Below are 23,420 nucleotides of genomic sequence, written 5' to 3' on the forward strand. Positions count from 1 at the left end.
GCTTTTGTGGACTTATCTTGCAAAGTAAATATTAGATGTGCTAGATGTCAACTAAATGTTCCTTTTATTGATCAAAATAAAAACATTTATTAATGTGTACCTAGACTGGTATGCAATTAGTTGTTCAAATGTACTACCTGGTGTGTTTAATAGAGATACCTAACCTTTTTTAACACGGTACCTATTCCAACCTAAGAGACCAGGATTGCTGGCCTACTTACTATGTTAAGAGATGATGAACACTTACATTAAAGGTTATCAGCAATCAAAATTTATACTGGTATCTGCAGTGTAATTAAAATAATTTATGTATTAAGTTAGGTACATGTAAGTAAAGGTATCCTTTCAAAAGTATTTAGCAAACCATACACCCTGTACATTTCATTTTCGACATTTCTTAATGTTGTTCCACACACTTTTGTTCTTGACACAAATGTTCAGTTATCTCTTCATTCTGTTTAATTTTCCCCAGTGTAGAAAATGTGCACTCTACATCCTCAACTGCACCGTAATTTCATTTATTTAATATTTTTGAAATTTCAATTGTTAAACATCCCAGAATTCTTTTTTATACCCGACCATGTATTTGACAAGGAGCATGCAATGTATGTCATTTGTATCACTGAACTGCTCAGTGCGCTTTCCCAAAAACTTTTTTTTATTTTTATCAACTCGAGACAGATACAGGTACATATTTAATGAGTCTTATTATTTCTCAGATCAAAACTTTTCTTTCCCATTCTAAATTGTGTATTTAGCTAACTTTCAAAGAAATTTTTAAAAACATCTTAAGTTTATAAATTAAACTGCATTCAATGACACCTATTCAACTGCACACTGTATGTGTGTGGCATAATTTAAATGGCTTCATTTACTGTGGAGATGCAAATTGTAGGAAAATTATAAAAAAAAAAAAAAAAAGAAGAAAAAAAATTCTATTAAAATTTACAAAATTATGATTTAGAACAAAGATTTAAAATTCATGATTGCAAATAAATGCACCACAGAGCAGGCCATTGTTGAAATCTACATACCTGTACATTAAAAGAAGAAGCTAAACATTTTTTTCAAATTCTACTATATTTTAATAACTTTGATATAATTCACATTATATTTATCAAAACTATTACAATTTGGTAATACATTTCTTGCACCATCAGCCCACATTATCAAACAAAAAAATTCGAACAGCTAGGATAAAAAAAATTTAAACAATAAATTGCAATACTTTTCATAACATGCAAAGATCACGCTCCATTATTACTAATACAGTGTAATCAATGTGCAACACATTCTTAGAAATATTTATCTCTTTAAAAAATCGCAAAAAAAAACCAAACCCAAATGGTTCTGAATTACAGGTAAAAACAAATGTTTGCATATTCTATACACCTACGGAAAAGAACAACCAGTCAACAAACACTTGGACAGGACAATGTGTATGCCCTTAAGTACCGTATGATCGATAGAAAGAACAGCATCAAAGACATACTACCGCAATGATATGCCCTCACCATGCAGCTACATATTCTTGTTTACACAGATCATGAGGTCACTGTTTATTTACTTTTAGAAAGAAAAACAAATTTTCAATTAATTTATTGCTAAATAAACTTCACACAATAAATAGGCACAAAATGTTTAAGTGAAGCAAGAATGCAGCATATCAGTGATGTTTATTCTGTGCCTATTACGAGTAAATGAAAGATGGCTCCATTTTATCTCAATTTTACAAAGTTAATCACATTTAACTAGCTTAGACTTCCTATAAGAGGAAATTCAAACTGAATTGATCTACACATTGCATTGATTACCTACAAATTAGTATAACAGAAGCTTTTGGTGCAAGCAAATGTAATCATTAAACATACCATAGCCTTTAAAGCAATATAACGAAAAAAATAATAAAGCAGCACGCATACATACCATACAATTTATACACATTGAAAAATGAAAGAAAGTAAATGTTACAATGAAATATATAAAAACCATTTTAACAAGGCATTTGACTTTCAGAAGGACGTGACTATTCTTGTGTCAGGACATATTAGTTAAAATGACGCTGGTTTCAAGCGAAATGTACAACGATTGCGTAGTCTTAGCTCAAAAGCCAGACAAATCTTGTTGATTTCAAAGAGCCATGGCTGAGTGTCCTACAATGAAATAGACAGGCCTACGTCACATTGCCGTTTGACACAACTACCCAAAGGTTAAGCTCTTGTTAAAATGGTTCTAACACAGCAATGCATGGTAATAATTTTTTCAACAAATCCAGCACTGTCTCATTTGGGGAAAAAACAAAAATTACTAGTGTCTAAAAATTTTTTTCAATAAACAGCCTTGCCGTCTAGTTAATTCCCTGAATACTCCTATGATATTTAAATACAGTTGAACCTCGATATCTGGAACACTGATCGATATCTCGAATAAAATGGATATAAAAAGGTGATTTGTAACTCCCAACCACTTATTTTTCATGTATTTTACCCTCGATATCTCGAAGTTATCAAACAGTCCCATCGAGTTCAAGATAACAAAGTTTGACTGTACTAATTATTCTGGTGTAAATAAACCTGCTAAAGTGTTACACAATTAATTAGACCACTATAAATATATGTAATGCAAAATAAGAAATATGGAGAATAATGCATTTTGAATGAAAAATTAAGTACACAGTCATCACATGTAGATGTATGACATGATTTGTCATCAAGTATTCTTGATCATGTCCAGAAGTTCAAAAATGCTGATGATTTAAATGAGATTTTCTTTATCAAAGCATAACTATATTACACTATTAATGGAAGAAAGCATCTTAAAAACATTCTTAAAGCATTTATGACTACACACACACACACAAACTAATGGAAATGTATCAATATTTTTTCATCTTATATATATTAATTTGAAGACTTATTGTACATCAGGAAATTTTATGTGTATTCCAAAATTAATGTTACAATATATCCTTTAGATTTTAATTACCAGTGACAAATTCAATGTTAACTGACATAAAGAAAAATGCTTTATGGATTAATGAATTGTCAACTATGATATGCTTTTTTAAGTCACATATTCAATAGAGACAATGTTCCTAGTGTAAAATATGATTCTTAATGTTAAAATGAGTGGAAAATGAATGACAATTACTAAGTTCCTATATTGCATGGTTTCTGGTTTTGTAGCTGCTATATCTGGTACTATTTGCCTTGCCAAAAAAAAAATGGTTGGGACTCAAAACAATAATCATTTGCACTTAATGCAAATGAATAAATACACCACTAAAGTCATTGTGACTTTCATTTGTCCCAATTCTAATGTGCCCAAACAAACACACATTCATTAAATTCCCCTGTTAAGGTGCCTCACTACACCTTGAAATATTTTCTCCAATCAGCAGAAAATTACTGGATTATGATAGAAAGCATAATGGATAAGAAGTATATATGTCAAATAGGTGAAAAAATGTGCAATTTTGGATAAAAAATGATATTTTCAAAAATTTCATTCAGTACACATAAACAAAAGCCCAGGCGGATTCGAACTCATGATCTGCGGTTCTCAAGCCTGATACTTTAACCACTGTGCTATGACAAAATACACCTGAATCGATTGATACAAACAGTTTAACAAAAAATTCAAATCACCATCTTGTGACATAGTGTCTTAAAAAGTATAAGTCTAGGTGTAGTGAAGTACCTTAAGATACTGTTGGGCTCCACTCATCCTGTTCACTCTACGATCCATGTAAAAGTACATGTAATATGTATTATGCATTCTGTAATACCGGTTAACTGAATCATAATTATTTATACTTCTTTAAACGTCTTCTCAATAACATATATTTTTCATAAAAAGCCCAATACATGCATATCATTTTACATGCATATTATTTGTAGTTTGGTTTGTAATCTACATATGATATTGATTTTCCATAATTATACAAGGTACAAGATACTTCAATTTGACAAGAAAACGTCCAAATATTTTTTAAAAGTACCTGCAAAAAATGTATCCCATGTTTGTTTTTCTTGCAATCTGATGCGGAGTCATGGGATAAAAACATTCTTCATTAAGATGTTAAAATAAGTTCCCTTACATACAAAATGTCCTTAATCTGACAGACAAAAAAAGAATCAGCAAGTTTGGCTATACATTCTGTGACAATTTTTTGCAGTAACTAATTTTGTCATACAATTTGATTTCAAGTTCCTAAGCCTTGAATTAACTGGATTCTTGTAAACTATTACTAGCACTATTTTCCTCCATTGGTTGTATGACTTCACTTTTGGTGGTTACTTCATTATTTTCATCTTCTTCATCTTCCTCTTCTTCCTCTTCCATCAACTGCTTAGCAAGTTTGACAGCTTGAAATTCATTATAGTGCAACTTTCTTTTCTGTTCAAACTGTTTCTTTTTTGCTAAATAAATCACAAAAATAGAGAAGCTTATTTATTTTATTTCATGCATCTATCAAAGCTACTTCAATTTCCATACCTATAAAAAAAATTCATCTTTAATAGCTCAGTGGTACATTGAAATACATGTACTGTACTTGAATATTTGTTTGAAACACATCAACCCGGTACCTATTTTTTCCTTGAATAAATGAATAAATATAATAAGTGTACATGTACATGTATTACAATGCAATTCAATTTTACTGCAGAAACCAGCAGAGCTTATTAGCTTAAATGTGTGACCCCCCTCCCCCCCTTAAATATTGTATGTAGTTATAATTATTAATTTCAGGATCCTATTCTAAAGATCTTATTCTACCAGTCCTCACCTCTATCTTCCTCTGTCTCATTCTCATCCTCTGAGGATTCATCGCCCTCACTGAAAGAGGTAGCTCGAGGTCTCTGTGTCTCAGCAAGCCTGCAAGTAGTGTTGGCAATCGTTTAAGATTTCAAATCAATCATCAGATTTCACTAACTGAATTCCATCACCAGGGAAAAATATAATCCAGTAAAAGGATCAAAAGTGCTAGTGAAAGCATTTGAAAGATTGTAACAAGGAAAGATAAAAAAAAAATTGATTTCATGACAAGATTTTATCCCTCTCTACATAGCATACTGCAACCTGATATTTATGATTGTAATCCCTCATTTTTCCTGAGAACCCTTTTAGGGAGATTAGCCAATGCTAAACTCATTTTAAAAAATAATATCAATCAGTACTGCAAGTATACAGGGTTATTATCACTCCAATATTTTCATCCATCTACACTTGTAAATGGTGTCGCCATGTCTTAAATTTGCTTCAATGATGTCTTATCAAAAGAGATAACTCGGTTTTGTTACAATTCACCTATCCATTCTTAAATTCGCGCACTGATAACTAGGGTGAAAGGGGCAAAAATAAAACAGGGTTGAATATTTCACTTTTTATAGTATATATGACATTTTTTAGCAACAGCATTAATTTCTGACCAAATTCGAGTTACATTTAGAGTGTGAAATCATTGAAAGAGGGCAAAAAAGAGCTGCTTCAAAACTATCGTTCGTAAAAAGAAAAACAAAAAAAGCTTATTTCAAGCAAAGTGTTGATAGACAATCACACACGTTCTTTCTCTGAGATATTAGCCGATATATTCCGCGATTGATTGCATCTCCCTGACGACTGTTCACAACAGAGAGCAATTACTACACTCTGTCACTCTTTGCCACAACACATGGAGGAAATAAAGCCAAAGATGGGCTTTTAGTCTACATCCTCAGCATCCCCTTCTCCCATATATCAAATAAATGCAACCTTAGCTAATAAATCAAAAGGCTTAGGACCATCGATGGTAAAATAAAGAAATCTGGCCATTGCCTGATTTATTTGACTACAAGGATAATGGCAGTATCTATTTCATAGATCAAGCATACAGGATAAATGGTAATAATGGTGCACTTTTTAGTGAACAACCTGTAATTCAGCCATCTGATGAGACCCTGCAACATAACTGCTTTACTCTCAAATAAATACAAGCCTAAGATTGTATTACATGTACCAGTAAGCATATACAAATGTACCAGTAATAAGAACGAGCTGTGTCATCATGAATTATCATGTTTTCCTCCTCCATTCTACACCTGGTTCAGTGTCTAAACGAACTGATACCAGTGACTGACTATCTACTGGTACAGTACCGTCAACGCGGATCCCGTATCTGACCGCGCTCCCCCCGCGGTTATTTAATCCTTTCCGCGTTACACCATCGCGGTTAATTCATCGCGGTCCTCGCTGCAGCCATGTTTAAACCGCGGCGGTGTGACCTACCGTTGAACAAGGTGATCGGAGATTTTTACCTGTACGCTATTAGACAATAAGACGGCCACCTAATATTAAGAATATGTACTGATAATGTCTGATGAATGGCTTCATTTCACATTAAATGATTACGTATTAAATGCACGTTTTCAAAACTCTCTATTGATTTTTAAGAAATAATTATATGCAACCGTAACAGTTTTCATGTAACGGTGGATAAAGCTATTATTTCGAAGACATTTTATCTTTATCATTTTCTTAATATAATCTACATGTAGGATAAGATAAAAACTAAAAAAAAAAAAAATACCAATTTTTTAATGAGTTTAAACTTTTCCGATTCTAAATATTTTTAAATCCATATCAAGAAGTAGCACATCTTACGGCTTGGTCTCTCGATGCCAAAGACAGTAAATGTTATACTATAGTCCGTGACAAGCACATGCTTCACGGTGAACGTTTACCTTACGATCAACGGCATAAAATGAAAATTTTACTTTACTCTGAAAATACTACATGATATTATCATTTTATGTGTGTTGATTATAAATAAAGATGCTAAAATATGTTGTAACAGTTGCGAATAACGTTTTTCGTAGCCCCCCCCCCCCCCATCTTGAACTTTTTATGACTGTCAAAGTAAACTGTATTTAACTTTAGTCCCAATTGTTTTACACAGAGGTGTGAAACCATCGCACTGACAGGAAATCCACTCTACGCTTGAACGCACAGAATACACAGGTATAGACTGGTGGGTCATCCGTGAAACGAGGGACCATAAGGATTTCTACCCGTATTAAACAATTTTACTAACAGTTACAATAATTATTGTGTCATTTTATTTCGTTCTTAAATTGTTAAACGTATTTTAAGATGTTCCTCTCCGCAAAAAAAAACCCATTAAAGCTTCAGTATAAACTAATCGAGAGAATGAAAATTAACAGAACGAAACTTTTTTCCTTTACCATGGAAGAAACGCGTAGTGCAGCTAGCAGGCTGATTTGATTGACAGGTGTAGCACGTGGACTCTAAACTGCATGTTGGATTCAATCACAATGTACCCTATTATTTAATGAATATCAATTTATGAATATCTAAAATTGGTATAGTTCAAATGAAAGTAGGTAAATTACGCCTTAAACTCTCTCTCTCTCTCTCTCTCTCTCTCTCTCTCATACGAAGATCATAAACAGAATATTTGCATCGACGACACTCTGTAAGCAAAATACTGGCAACATGAAAATTCAAATGTGTTTCCTGTTTTTCTTAAAATGTGTCAAATAAACAACCCAAGCACTGACAGGAAATCGTTCTCCGCTTGACTGCCCATAATACACAGGCCTGAGACAAGTCCGTGTATAAAATCACATGGTGATCGATGATCCCCGATCAACCAGTACTTTACCATAACGATATTGTGAATAAATTAGTTAAGTCTTTCACTGTGTGTATGTCCACTTCTTTTTAATGAATTAAACAGTCATCATATTTGAGGTCAAACTACTTGACATTGTACTACCTCTTATCTAAAGTAAAGCAGTAATTTTAATTTAGTAGTATAAATGCCTAGCGGGTATTTATATGAAAACTTTACCTGTATCTTGTTCGCTTCATTAACTCTTAATAAGTTTACTCTTTATAAAGAATGTGTATATACACAGAATAACAACACAGAAAAGTTGTTTCACACATTTATCGCAAGATGAAAAAGCTTTCAAAAATGGGAAACTTCAATATATTTTAAATTTCACAGCATAGCATGTAAAAAGTTCGTCATAATGACAAGTAGTTAATACATGTATCATAAGACACACACAATCTCATTACACACACAAGTACGTGTACGCCGATCGTCTCTAATCCACAAAGTCAAAAACGTCGTCATGGCACTCGGTCAGCTGAGGGATAACGATGGACTTCCTCTTCAGACGCTTATCGTTCCTTCTCAGGCACTCGTTTATCTTTGGAACCACACGCTCCCTCCAAGCTTCGTGAGACTGGAACTCTGGGAAGAAATACACAACGTACTGTTTCACCACCTGTTTCCTCACTGGATCCAGTTCTTTCTTTGCTAACTTCCCGCCTCCATACCAATTATACTCGTATCGCAACTGTCCTTCACCGAACAGTTCAGGAAACAGTTTCCGTGTAAGGTTCACCGCGAAGTTGCCGGCATTCCTGGACTCCCGGACAAGGACGCGAAGTTCAGAGTCATCAATCTTGAATTCCGGAGGGATTCCTTCAGTTGTGGGCGTTGATGAAGGGGTCTCTTCTGCGCTAGTCTGGCTGTGCATCGCCGAATTCAGCTGCGTCAAAGTGTTGTCGCTGGACTGCCTCCTTATAATGTCAATAATGATGTTTGTATTGGCAATGGCTGTTGTCAGTAGAGTTTCTAGATGGGTTGTGCGCCTGTTGGTGGCATCTATCTTCTTATTAACAATGTCGACGGATTTACGCAGATCGGACACTTCCTTCAAAAGCCCGCCGACGAGAGAGTCACTATCACTGGTGGATAACCGGTGCGGACGGAATCTCACGACTGGTGTAGAAGCTCTCGGAGTTTGAAGTCCTATGGGCACAGATGCAGGCACAGCAACAGGCGGAGTCTGCGGTCCAGTTGGCACAGATGCAGGCACAACAACGGGCGGAGTCTGCGGTCCAGTGGGCACAGATGCAGGCACAACAGCGGGCGGAGTCTGCGGTCCAGTGGGCACAGATGCAGGCACAACAACGGGCGGAGTCTGCAGTCCAGTGAGCATAGAGGCAGGCATAACGACGGGCGGAGTCTGCGGTCCAGTGGGCACAGATGCAGGCACAACAACGGGCGGAGTCTGCGGTCCAGTGGGCACAGTTGCAGGCACAGCAATGGGGAGAGTCTGTTCGTTTACAGTTGGAGGGGAACCTGATGTAATCATTGAAGCTCTGGGTTTCCCTGACTTTGTCTGCAATATATTAAAAAAGAGTTGCATTATAAATGAAAATAAAGTGCCATGCTATGAAAAAAAACCAAAATATACACTTATTATTAAGCCACGTGGGGGGTGGGGGGGGGCTGTCACACGCACGACAACACAAAGTTAATGTCAGTTACACAAATTTAAATATGATATATTTTAATTAAATTAAGTAAGGTAAGTTAAGCAATCTTTTGAAATATCATTAGAGATATTGTATTATCTCGCACATACCCACATTACAAATGGAATACACGCATTTCGGAGATTTTTACATGTTATTTGAATAGCTGGAGAAAAGAAGACAATATGACAATTGTACATATCTATAGTCTGTTTAATAATTAACCAGCAATTAGGTAAGAACTACTTATTTTGTGAACATTATTTATTTTTTATTCAATATTATTTCAATAAATCAATTTTTCTATAAACGTAAACTACTATCTTTATTTTTGTAATTATTCAAAGGTTTCAAATATCTTTTTATTTTACTGCTTAACATTTTTTGAATACAGACTATAGACAGGTAAATTTTAAGGTATCACATTTGGCTGGAGGCGAGAATACGAGGTGGGGATGACCCCCGTTTTTACCGTGGGTAGACCTAACAATTACATAATCTTGTGTAATATCCTTAAGCGCTTAGCACATTAAATCAACTACTTAATGATTTCAGTGTTGTAATTAGGAAAGATGGGTCGGATAAATCATGAACTTAAACTGCGCATAGTTAAGATGCACAAGGACGGTTTTTCGGTTGCTGCAATTAGAAGAGAAATGCGGTTCCTTGGGTACACAGTTTGTCGGGACACAATATCTTACTGGATTCACAAGTACCAGATCGGATTGTTTGGGGACATTTGTGAGTCTGATATTCCGCAAGTGTCGACATGTGTAAGCTTAAGAGATGCCGAACTGATAAAGGAGTGTATCGCTAAGGATTGCACGGTTTCGAGCACAGAAATTCATCGAGTGTTAAAAGAAGATGGTGCGAGTTTTGGACTAACCACCACTAAGAGGGCTATTGCTGCAAGTGGCTATACTCATTCGAAACCAAGATATGGACAAATGGTCCGTGATGCTAACAAACTGAAACGTGTTGAATTTTGTGAACGATTAATTGCGGCAGATGACACTTTCGACAATGTGATATTTTCGGATGAGTGCTCCATTCAGTTACATCAGAACAAACTGCACAGTTACCGTCAAAAAGATGCTTGTGCCGCAGTGTTACCGAAACCAAAACATCCACTCAAGATACACGTTTGGGCTGCTATAAGCAAACGAGGAGCTTCAAAAATTAGACTTTTCGAAGGGATAATGGACTCTACATTCTACGTGGAGAACATTTTGCGCGATGCACTGGTGCCATTTATCCAGTCGAAGTTTGGTGGAAACGACGGACACAGGTTTCAACAAGACAACGACCCGAAACACACGTCAAAGTTGTCCAAGCAATTTATGGATGAGAACCAGATAAATTGGTGGAACGATTGGCCTGCAGGTAATTATCTAATGTTAATACATAATTTAGTTTTTTTAATTTAAGTTAGTATTCTGTTTATGACTTGTTTATATGCACATTGTTCAAAGTATAAATAAAAAATTATAAATATTAATCAAATTGATAATGCATATAATTAATGAAATTATTTCTAGTTATAATTTATTATAATATTTTTTTTTTCATTTATCAATGATTATTTTCTTTTCAGAAAGTCCTGACCTTAACCCCATCGAAATGGTGTGGAACGAGTTAAAGAGATGTGTTGCCAGGGAAGCCCCGAGGACAAAACAGGAGTTGCAAGAGTGCGTTGTGCAATTTTGGAGGACCGAAATGACTGTGGAGAAATGCTGTGCCTACATTGACCATGTGTACAAAGTTGTGCCAGTGTGTGTGTTGATGAAGGGGAATGCAACCGGTGATGTGCCAAAAAAACTGTTCAGTGAAAGATCGCGAGGGAAAAGCATCGGGCACTTCAACAACTTGCTGACATCAGACAAGGACGTTTGTGCAAGGGCCAGTAACCTTCTTCAACCGTGGATGTGAAATTGTGTATATTGTGCTCGTAATGTAGAACAAAACTTTTGACTGTGATTTTGTGTGCAGTTTGTGATTAGGTATAAAACTCAATCAATTGTTATTTGCAACAATTTAAAGAAATCATTATGTCCGTTGACGGCGAGGTGTTCTTGTAGAAAACAATCGTTAAATGTGAATTTTGTGGAGATCAATGTTTAATTATATGCATCATGTGTATGAATGAGTAATAAATATTTCTTTAAATCCATATGTACAAGGCTTTAATGTTGGTTTTTGACAAGATATCAACATTTAGATCGGGATCGGGATTAAACATTTTACACCAATTTACATGCATGAATATGTGGTAGCAATACAATAATTTAAGTAAATAATATTTATTGAATTTATATAATAAAATGAAGAAAAATATAAAGTTTACAAATGCATGCATGCATAACTATTTGGTAGCCTTCTTCAATGTATATAAATCAATTTTTATAATTTTCAAGTACTAAATATAAATGAAAACAAGACTGCTTAATCACTGACTAGTCTTAACGGGTTAGATCAATTTACTCTTATAACAAAAATTATGCAAGCGGGTCAAAATTCCATGTCTGGTAAAATAAATGAATAAATAATATAATCATTATAATTAACAATCGTTAAATTCTTTATCTACGTCGTTTATTACTATTACATTTTAAGTAAAGATATAAAAACTAACGAAGTTGAAAAATTTACTTACGAAAGACATGGTGGTTTTCTGACGCTTCGGTGCTGGGGTTGGGGGTGATGGAGGTGGTGATGGCGATAACGGGCTTGCGGGAGGTGTTGGGGATGAGGGCTCAGTCCTGGTCTCCAACTCTCTCATCTTCACTCGAAGTTCCTGGTCGGATCCGGAATCAAGGACAACGGCTCTGTCAACTTCTTTGGCCCGGCCCCACTGAACATCATACTCCTCACCAACAGTGATCGTAATGTCACTCTCACATCGGAAGTATGCACGACTCCGCACTTGAAAATTGTCATCGCACAAGTACCGCACAAGAAAATGTCTATCTTCACGCACACTAGAACGCCTAGCCATTGTTTTATGAAAATCACAGAAAATACGTGTATATATCTTTTCAGGGCAACACTTAGTTTCAAACTGAATAAAACCCGTGCGATGTGAAGAATCATACAATTTTAATTATGAGTACCTTTTGTGTTTTAATTAGGAGAACTGATTTTCCTTTGAACATTTAATTGTGAGCATGTGTTTTTATAAGGCTACAACTAGTCGGTCTACAGAGCTGGTTGAAATCAATTTTCCGAACAAATTATAAAAATTTTATCAAAACAATGACGCTTGTTACAGCAATTATAAGGACGTGATTTTCCATAATATGAGCGATTAAGCCACTTTTAAAATTTGAATGAATTTTTAACGGTTTGATAGGATAAAAAGATAAAATGATATTGAAAATAAAAATATACATACCTGAATAATTATAAAGTAAAATATTTAATTTAAGTAAATAAGTCTTATTAATTTTACATTTTTTTTTGGTAGATTTTAAAATTTAATTTAATTGTATATCGATATATCAATAAGTTAGTAAAGCATAATTTTTCAACCACCTGCGGGTATGGCCCAATTTTCCTTGGATTGTACAGATAACAGCTTTAAATGATTAGAATTAAAATATTATCCCAGTATTACCAAATAAACAGCTAATATTTAAAAAAAATATTTACCTTCAAAATATGTGATTTTCTATAAAAGGATCATGATTATCTTTATGCATTTGTTAACTTACATTTATGTTTAATGCATGTTATATTTTTTTTAATCGAGGGAGATAACTCGTGTTCCTTGTCGATACTTTTTAACACCTGTAATCGATCGTTCAAACCGCGGGGGTGTTGTCATTATTGGTGATTGAACCGCGGGGGCACGCGGTTTTTACCTGAGACAGGTGTTTAAACCACGTTGCAATTTGGACCGCGGGGGTGCGCGGAAAATACGGGATCCGCGTTGACGGTACTGTACATTCTACACCTTGTTCAGTGGCTAACTGAACTGATACTAGTGACTGACTATCTACTGGTACATTCTAAACCTGGTTCAGTGGCTAACTGAACTGATACTAGTGACTGACTATCTACTGGTACATTCACTGAGTATTTCCCCCTTCAATTCTTAGGATAATCCATGCTATTACTAGTCCATGTACTTGCAAATGGGAAAAAATTACCATACATAATCCACTGATATATGGGTCAGCAAGCAAACACATCTTCCTTACATCCCATAGGAACTGCTACTTAGGAAACATTTTATTATTTAAAATGCCAGTTGCAAAAAAAAATGAACCATTTCCTAATCTTTAATTTCACTAAAATTCATTATCATGCAGAATTGAAGGTATATATAAAACATGAACTGACTTCACATTGCCTTTTGGTTGACAATCACTTATATAGCAGTATTGATCACTTGGCAATGCCACAGGTCTGACCAGGTCCACTCCAGCCAATATTATACTTCTTCCATCATAACAATGGCTGTCAACATCCTTATCAAGTTTAATTACAAAGCTCAAGTCTAGTCATTACATGTATTACTGTATTGGACATCAATGTTTAATTACCACTCTGTTGTTGTATGTGGCAATTATATAGATTTTTACACATTTACCAGTACATATATTTAGAAAATCATAATTTTCCTTTACTTCTGAAAAGTACATTTAGATTCATGCAGCTGTTGGCTTCAAGCTGTTGACTTTGACAAAAACTTAAGATGTCAAGATTACTACATGTATTACAATACCAGTACATCAACATGAAACATACAATTGAAATATGAATAAATAATTTCTCTTTCTCAGTTACTACATGTATGATAATGCAAGTAGTACATCAATACTACAATTGAAATATGAATGAAATTATCACAATTGGCAAGTATACATGTAAGTAATAGTTACCTGTTGGCAATGTCCTCAGGTAAGATATCCCCCATCCCTGACCCCCCGGCACTTTTATCTTCATCTTCATCTTCGTCATCATCTTCCACATCTGAGGATTTGCTGTAGGGTGTAGGGGGCTCGTCAATTTTCATGTGACCATAGTCCTTGTCAGGTGGATGATGAGTTGCTAAAATATTCATCTCATCCCACTTCATTTCTTTATCATGTTTATCCTTCTGCCTTTAAAACGATGAAAAATTACAAGTTTATGATCAATTTTTATGCTCTATGTTATTTGAAATGACACACTACATTAATATGCCTAGCAGTTAAAAATCAACTGAGGACCAGTATATATACATATAGGACTTCAGCAATTGATAAAATAGAAGATTTACATCCCTGTCCAAGGGAGATAATTATACTGACTTTCATCTAAAAAGGCTGCTACACAGAATTGATATATATATACAGAACATTTAACAGTATATGGAGTATATTTATTCAATGTAAACAAAATTGGAAAGAATTTTAAATAAAAATTATTCTTATCATAATTCAAAACATGTACAAATTAAAAGGGTATGTGATTTTTAAGATGTATTGCAAGGAAAAGCTTTTTGACATAGAATCACTAAAACTTACTAACTTCTAGGATGAAAAACTGCTCTCTAAATATGGCCTACAAAAACACAGTCCACCAACCTCCACATTATATTTATATGTAAGTCATCAAATAATCAAAGGATGTAACAGTATTGCTATTGTTTTATTTTCATGTCAAAACTCTCTTCATGAATGTATAAATGTTAGACTGAGACCTGGGAAGTTACAAAGCAACAACTGTCATCTTCAAGATGATGACTGACAAGCAGAACCAAGACTTAATATCCTCTCTAATAACCAGGGAACACAAGAAGGAATTAACAGCATTCACTTGGGTGTTGAGAATGACAGTGAGATAATGAGTTGCTACTACCAGTAACTTGCATTCTTCAGAGAAGAATTTCAAAACAATTAAATGAAAATTCCTATTGGTGTGCCAAGTTATTTATCTAGAAAAAAGGAATAAAAACACATCCATTGGTATGCTCAAAAGCTTATCATAAAAACACCCACATAAGGATCATGAATAGGATGTTGTTGCCATACGTGTAATGTCCATAATGCCCTTATGCTTCCTCAAGCTAAAATACAATGTATTACCTATACATGTATTGAAAAATATTGAAAAATCATTTGCAAATGCATATACAAAAAATTCAGATTAAAATATATGTAAAAAAACATATTTGATCCACTTTTGGATAACTTGTGCCTCTATATTTAGTTTGCATTCAGAGTCTGAATTACAATTGACATTCTAGTATGGTGAATTCAATCATCTTTGTACTTTTATTCATCATGGTACCCATTTTGAGATGGCTTTTCTTTTCTTGTTAAAATCCTATTGATCCAAGAAGCAACACTTCGATACAGTCTCCCAATTGTGTCAGACAATATGGCTCATGGGAATAAATACTCATAGAGACATTCAGTTGTACACAATAGTTAAAAAAAACAGCTTCTTCTCAACACAATATTGTCAGTACAATTTTCTGAGTGTGCATAGCACACAGAGCCTTGCCTGGCTCTTCTGGTACAATAATAGTCAATATGACTAGATATGATATTGATGAACTTTACTTCTAGGCTAAATGGCTAGTTACAGCTCTCCGTTCAAGCAGCTCGGACTTGCTGAACAAACTCTGTCAATTATACAAGTCAATAAATCTTTCTCCTGCTAATTCAGTTTGTCAAGCAAGGGGAAAACCATCCCAGAAGTGTCAGTTTGATGAACAAGAACTAAAAAGATTTAATTTACTTCTAGAAGAATATAATGGAAAACATTTTTAAAGGTTTTTTTCTAAAACCAATTCATAAGTAGTGATAAATCAAGTTATTGTAGTTACTTAAAATATGCAAAACAAGTTGGGAAAACAAAAATTATGGCATATGTATTGTTATTTTGTCAATTCTGTATACTTTAACCCAACAAACTTCAAGAACCTTTATTTTAATATTTACCTGATCAGGGTGCATGGTTTAAAAAATACCTCTTTTCTTTATCTAACTTCACATAATGTTTATACTGTTTATGATTTAAACATAACAGTAACAGGTAAGATAGATTAGTCTCATATTTAGGTCATATTTCTAATCTTACTAACTTGTTACTCCATAGTTTAAAAAAAAGGAATCACTTTAATTATATATGTAGCAAAACAGGAAATCACAATAATAAAATATGAATTCCTGTACAAGTAAATCATATATAACTGAGTACATAAACCAACTCTGTTACAAACAAGGAACCTCTCAATGACCATCATAATTATTGTTGTTGATCTTCTAGAATCTAGGTGATTCACAAAATTATCTATAATCTAAATCTAGCGATCTAGCATATGAGAAGAGGTATTAATTATCCAATAATATAAGCAGTATCAACTTTCTATTATTACCATACTAATCTCCAGGGCTGCGTTTTACAAAAGAACTTACGACAAAGTCGTAAATATTTTCAGTCTCATAAAACGGTCTTTAATGAACAAAATTTATGTCAAAACATTAAATTACAACTATTTTGATTTCCATTATTATATTTTACAGATATTACAATAAAACATTGATTAGTTTGCGATTAATAAACATTCATTAATTTGGTCATAAGTCGTAAGTTCTTTTGTAAAACGCAGCCCAGCACTCTAAATTGGTCTTATTCTAAAGTGATTTCAAATAAGTTGAAATAACTAAACAACCTAAAAACTAATGGGTGTAGCAAACCTTCTCCCAACCTCCCATAAAAGTTACCAACTGCTTAAAAACTTATTCTATATGGATCCCACTATCACATACACCATGTACACAACTTTTGAATCATAAATAGCCTACATGTAATGTTAAATACACACAAAAGAACAACCAAAACCTTGGTTCAAAATAGCCCACTTTAAGAAGATGATACTGACAATTTATGAAAATAGAGTTGAAAGCAATCAAGACACTGCTTGAACAATTGTTTGGGTTAAACAAGATAAGAAATTTATTTAAGGTTGTATATGGGACATCAGTTGATATTATGGTGGATTAAAGTTCAATATAAATAAAATACTTTCGCCGGTTTAGATTTTAATATTTTACCGGGAAATATGTTTTAAAATTTTTTGGAAAGATAAAAATTTTAAAAGCCCAGATGGATTCGAACTTATGACTTACGGGTCTGTAGTGAACCCTCTCACTTAGATGATAAATTTCGGAAAGAAACCATTTATTACACTATGCTTAATTTTATTTGTTTATTTCGATAAATAATCAACATGGAGGTGTCTCATAGTACCACCTTTAACTATTGGGAATTGCTCTTGAAATTACATATAAATGTAAAATTACAGTCAGGTAATAGATATTGACTTGAACAAACAAACACAAAGCCCTGTGCTGGAACTTCACGATAGCACCAGGCATCAGTTTAGATACAAACTCCACCCTCTACATTATTGCTATATAAGAACAACGCATAACCAGGCTTAAATTACTATAGCGTACGGATTTGTGCATTTTTAGGAGACATTAACATTGACTTCTCAGTACCTTATTAAAAAGACATCATATAGAACAATTACACATTCCTTTGCAGAGTTAAAAGGAAACAAAAAGAAAACTGTGCATACTCCTTGTGCTTCTCATGGTCAAAACTGGAAGATGACTTCAAAATTCCTTTCACAGGTTTCTTTTTTTCTTCGGTCGCCATATCGTTAGTTCCTAATTTAATAAAACGTCCATGAATATATATCGATGTCCACTTTTGAGATATCCGCAGAAGTTTAGGGAGTCACAGACCAATATGCAGATGATTTATTTATACTGGAGATATCCACCAATCAAACTAGAAGTGACACTATCGATCTCCTGGCGAATCAAAGTAACTCGTTCAACAAAAAGTATGTCGCCATTCTTAGATATCGTTTGTTTTCGATTTCGATAACATGAAACGATATATTATTTTTAAAAAAAAACCAGAAATTAAAAAAGCTGATTGTACACTTTTCTACTTTTTCTCTTAATATCACCAGTGAAAGTTTACAAACGGTCCGAATATTTTTTGTCCGAGTTATCTCGATACAACGTCCGTTGTTGATGAAAATGAAAGCGAAACAACAATTTCATAGAGATGTAATTTTCCTGATTATCATTAGGCCTTGCATTAAAGTTCAACTTGATGACAGGTCCAGGTACTGGATTTTACCTAAAGACGCAATATAAAGATATACAGTGTAACCCATGTAAGTAAATAGCGCAAGTTGTGCGTATTATATGCGTTCTAAGTTATGTAGACCCAGGGACCAAAATAAAAAAAAATTAAAAATGGATTCTCGGCCATCTAAATACGTTAAAAGAATGACATCGGTTTATTAGATTTTTTTTTTTTTTGCAGTCAGCTTATTTGTATTTGAAATAATAACTGAATATATCAAGAGTCAGGAGTATTAAAGAGTTTGTCTCTTGATATATGTCTGTAGCCTGTCCCAAGATATTTATGCTGCACATTTGGACGATTTATAAAAAAAGAATACACATACCTGTGAAATAAGTGCAATTGAAAGGTATAGAAGGGAACTTTTCCAAGATAACGTAAAAAAAATTCACAGGAACGAAAACAGATTTCTTACGGAGATTTTTAATGGGGAATGTTGACATATATTTTCCATTTGTAAGTCACTTGAAATATCTTGCACAATTTTTCAACATTAATAAGTTTTACGGTGTGACCGTTGGGGCGAGCGCAGAAGGAACCACACATCTGTCATCATTGTTAGACTTGCCCTAACCAAAAAACTTGGGCTTTGTTTGAAAACTTTTACCGCCACAAGGAACCCAAAGTTATTAAACTTTTATTCCAATGGTCCCTTCCTAGGCTTATACACTTAAACAAACTACCACTGAGCATTAATAAAATGTTAAACAGAATTATTTAAATATTTAGATAAACACAAATCCGTTTGGGTTTTTTTATGTACCCCGGTAAATACAATTTTGTTTTATCATTCCTTTACCTTTTAATAATAATAATTAAAATCAGTAAACAATAAATTGTGTGTCGGTGTTATCTGTGTTTTAACTATTTTCCTCTGTGACATCAATTTTGTTTTAAATCTTTTCAATTTTTGTACGCTATATAAGCGTTGTACACATGTGCCCTTTTTTAGTGTGTGATATCCAATATATTATTGAAAGGTTTGACCACATATGCAACTATATAACAAATACATGTAGATATTTTAACAGTTTAATTCTTTTCTTTTATTTATTCATTACAAAATGACGTGGCTGCACGTACATCTAATAATGATTAGACTTTTCTTTTTTAATAATTTTTTGTCACCTACCTAACGTATGCATATATGATTGGATAAATATGACAATAATTTTAGCATAAAACTTGCATGTGTATTAATTTTACTAAGCAAAAAAAAACCAAAACTAATCAGCCAAAGAGTCACCATTAACACTGATACTGAGTACTTCCTACATGTTACATCCAGTACAGATGCTTGATCCGCCTCTAAATGTATCGTGGAAAATTAAAACGCGAGATCTTTGTGACGTCATAGTTAAATTTTTTTTGCGCTCGACAGTTATCGTAAATTGTCGGACAAATTCGGGGAAGGAAATTATGTCATATGTCAGCAAAAGTTCAGATAGGTACAGGCTTTTCTGTTATTTACTTTAATGTTTTTAGAAGGATTTTTTATTGTTATATGAAAATGATGTATGCGATTTAGAGGTAAGAATTTTCGGTTGAAACGCTTCCTGTTCCACCATGTTGCTATGCACCGCAAAGGATCACTGGGATAGTAGAACATTTTCACGCGGGTCCACAAAATTTTCTTTGAACAATGTGCAGATTTCAACTCGAATTTCCTCCGTTCGTACACGTTGTCTATGGAGCTCGCTTCGCGAGTGGCGCTTCACGTCGCCTCGCTGCGCTCGCTTTAATCTGGATACCACCATCTCTTTAGCAATGGAAAACCCCTGTAGACTTTTAAGTTTTAGCCATATATTGAAACCTTACAAGCTAGAGGGGTGTTTCAAAGGGGAAATCTTGGAATTTTTCATGCTTTTGAATGAACATCCTCTGAAGTAAGAGGTATTATGAGTATCAAATAATCTAAGAATATATACAGCAAAAATGTCTTTGGACAGACTATAGACCTACCACTGCCCTTATTTCATCAGACCGTGCTGCGTTATTCCAGGGAATTTTATTTAAGATCTGTGTTGATGGACATGGTCTTAATTAATATAGCCCATAGGAAATATTTCTTGTCTATGGGATTTGATCTCATATACTCGATTAAAAAGGGTTTCATTATGATTAATCGAATAATTGGTTGAGTGTTTTTTTCCTTTCAACAAGCACATATCATAAACAAAATATTGTAGACATGAACTATCAAAACCCAAAAAAGGCGCGTGGTCTTAAAATGGCTGACATATGTCAGACGAGCTGTATCCCTACCCAAGAAATTTGATGTATTTTGGTTTCAAGAAAATTAATGTTGGATTGCCTTCCAAAGAAAATCTTTTGAATACACTGGTACAAAATTTTTATGGCAAGAAATATTAAATAATTAAATTAAAATACAGAAGACCTAGTATCAAGTCAGTTAATTGTGTTCTGTTTATTTACATTTATTCAGCAATAAACTGTAAAAATAATTTGATGATGATCGATAATTAGTTGCGGAAAACTGATTATCGATTATGAAAATCTGGCCGATTCCCATCACTACTATCCTCTGACATTATCTGACATCATCTATTATTAGATTATAGTAGCACTTCTTTAACAAGGATAGGGAGGTATACAGAATATTTGTAGAAAAGTTACAAGAGCTTGACTCTATGGATAAAAATATGAATTATTTTTTCTTATTGGCAAAAACATTTAATAGATTTATGATTTACTTGGAAGCTTGCAAGAACATGCTAACTAAATTTATGGACTGTGCACATGATACAAATCACAACATGCACAGTTCTCCTCAATATGTGCATAAACAACTAAGGCCCAATATAAATGATATAGCATTTAATATCCAAATTAACATATATTTTGTAGTTTTGCTAAGTATAAAATTATTTTTAACTTTTATTGTTACAGTTTGACAGGATTGTCAGAAAAAAGGAAACAAAATGAGGAAATCATCAAGTGGTAGCCCAGATTCCTATAAAATTTTATATGGAACATGCCCTGATGAACAATGCAAAGCAAAGCTTTATTTTCCATCTTACGACAAAAGTATCGAGTGCACCAATTGTGGACAAAGACATGAAAAATCAGCCATAAAAAATGTTGCAGAGGTAACCAATCCAAAAGTGGCGCTTCACAACATTCTGAAAAACATTCTTCTTGGAAATGTGAAACCTAAAAAAGGTGCAGACAATGTGAAAGTGCTGGGTCTCTCAAATTATGTGTGTAAAATTGTTTCACCAATTTTGACAAAATATGGCATGGATAAGAACACCGGTTCTGCCAAACTGTTGTCAGAGCTTGGCCAGCCAGCCGTCTTGGACTGCGGAAAGATCTTGGGTGATAGGGCTTTCCTTATAGAGGAAGAGAATCTGGATATAATTGGATATGGGAAGGACCGAACAGGCAGTGCTCACTACCTGTCCGACACTCTCAAAGTCATTAGAATAGCCAATGATAATGAAACTAGACTGGTCCCAATTCATGCTGATGGAGATGGTCATTGCCTTGTGCATGCTGTGTCAAGAGCTCTGGTTGGACGGGAACTGTTTTGGCATGGTCTGAGAGTAAACCTTATGCATCATTTTCAGTCAAAGCTAACGACATATAAAGATCTTTTTCGTGATTTTATTGATGTGGACGAATGGGAGGCCATCATCAATGAATGTGATCCTGATTTTGTGCCACAAGATGGAGAACCCCTTGGTTTACGAAACATTCATGTATTTGGACTGGCTAATGTACTGAGAAGGCCAATCATTTTATTGGATTCTATCAGTGGAATTGAAAGTTCAGGCGATTATTCAGGTAATGCTGCAATGAAACATATATTTTCAACCATTTCATTTCAGAACTAATTTAGCTGATAGCATTAAAGAGATTTTTAGGAAGGGAGCAAGGTTGACCATGAAATTAAAAAACAAAATTTTCAAATGCTTGCAAGCATATTGTTTTTAATTGGCTAGGTGGTCTATGGGTTGGTAGACCATATGTTGTTCGACCAATATCTCAGTCTATCTAAGTGTCACAAAGGGGTCACAGATCCAGATTTTTGAAAAAAAATATACACCTGTACAGTAGACTAATTTTCTTCTCTGTTACTATGAGACAGCTAGTAACTTGTAAAATTTATTTAAAAGTTAAACAAGGTGACTTGGAAACACAGCGCAATGAAAAGGTTAAATACAGGTAGATTTTTATAGAGAGGTACATGTTATTAACTATTAATCGCATATTGACATATTTGAACTGTAGACATTATTTTTTATGCACAGGACATATTTTACTGGAGTATGCAACAAAAAATTCATCAGATCCATAGTAGTAAAATGAAAAGAAAGTTATGCAATAATTCAATAATCATACAGGGATCCAACTGTGTATATTGATTTTCCTTATTTTGGTCTTACAACATGAAAGTAATAAGCTATTTAAAATAGATAAGATAAACACCTTAGGAATGAAGGTGTACACATTATATCATTTACAATAAAAAGTACTTATATGAAGGTATTCATTGCATTATTATAATTACATCTACCGAGTATTTTCTCCTCTTTTTTGTAAGCAAATTGATTGTGTTTTATAGCACTATAAAGAGGGTTGAAATCTATATGATCTAGTTCTAACCAGTTTATCAATCGATCAAAATCCTCCATTACAACCAAAAAAAAATCAAGGGCTACAAGAAATAATCATGATGATGTCAGACTCAAATGCCCATATAAGAAGACTTGGCTATTTCTTTTATCTAATGTACATTAACAATAATTTAGTTACTCTTCGTTGAATACCAATTTTCGTGGATTTTGTTGTTAAGTTGATCCATGAAATTTAATGTTCATTGAAACGCAATTTCTATTAAAATTTTGTATTGAAAGAGTCATTGACCACGAATTTATGTATCCTTGAAACTGTGATTT

The 23,420-nt window shown here is 33.8% G+C and overlaps 3 protein-coding genes across 3 annotated transcripts in view; 1 reads left to right on the forward strand and 2 right to left on the reverse strand.

Moving 5' to 3' along the window:
* Positions 1-1,061: 1,061 nt before the first annotated feature.
* On the reverse strand, positions 1,062-18,170 carry LOC105347320 (protein phosphatase inhibitor 2). The gene is made up of 4 exons (XM_011456347.4): positions 17,915-18,170; positions 14,220-14,441; positions 4,790-4,878; positions 1,062-4,421 (listed from the first exon to the last, which is right to left on the reverse strand). Exons 1-4 carry the CDS (start codon positions 17,992-17,994, stop codon positions 4,225-4,227), a joined length of 588 nt encoding a protein of 195 aa, XP_011454649.1. The 5' UTR covers positions 17,995-18,170; the 3' UTR covers positions 1,062-4,224.
* Positions 7,436-12,344, reverse strand: LOC136275716 (putative uncharacterized protein DDB_G0290521). Its single transcript, XM_066085527.1, has 2 exons — positions 11,990-12,344; positions 7,436-9,200 (listed from the first exon to the last, which is right to left on the reverse strand). Exons 1-2 carry the CDS (start codon positions 12,329-12,331, stop codon positions 8,115-8,117), a joined length of 1,428 nt encoding a protein of 475 aa, XP_065941599.1. The 5' UTR covers positions 12,332-12,344; the 3' UTR covers positions 7,436-8,114.
* A 195-nt stretch (positions 18,171-18,365) lies between the features above and the next one.
* The window catches only part of LOC105347321 (deubiquitinating protein VCPIP1), a 30,930-nt gene continuing 25,875 nt past the window's right edge, over positions 18,366-23,420 (forward strand). The window contains exons 1-2 of the mRNA XM_066085526.1: positions 18,366-18,526; positions 21,409-22,305. Of these exons, the coding sequence (XP_065941598.1) occupies positions 21,441-22,305 (865 nt within the window). The 5' untranslated portion in view covers positions 18,366-18,526; positions 21,409-21,440. The remainder of the gene's footprint in view (positions 18,527-21,408; positions 22,306-23,420) is intronic.

This window comes from Magallana gigas, chromosome 5 (assembly GCF_963853765.1).
Source record: "Magallana gigas chromosome 5, xbMagGiga1.1, whole genome shotgun sequence".
NCBI classification, from domain to species: Eukaryota; Metazoa; Mollusca; class Bivalvia; order Ostreida; family Ostreidae; genus Magallana; species Magallana gigas.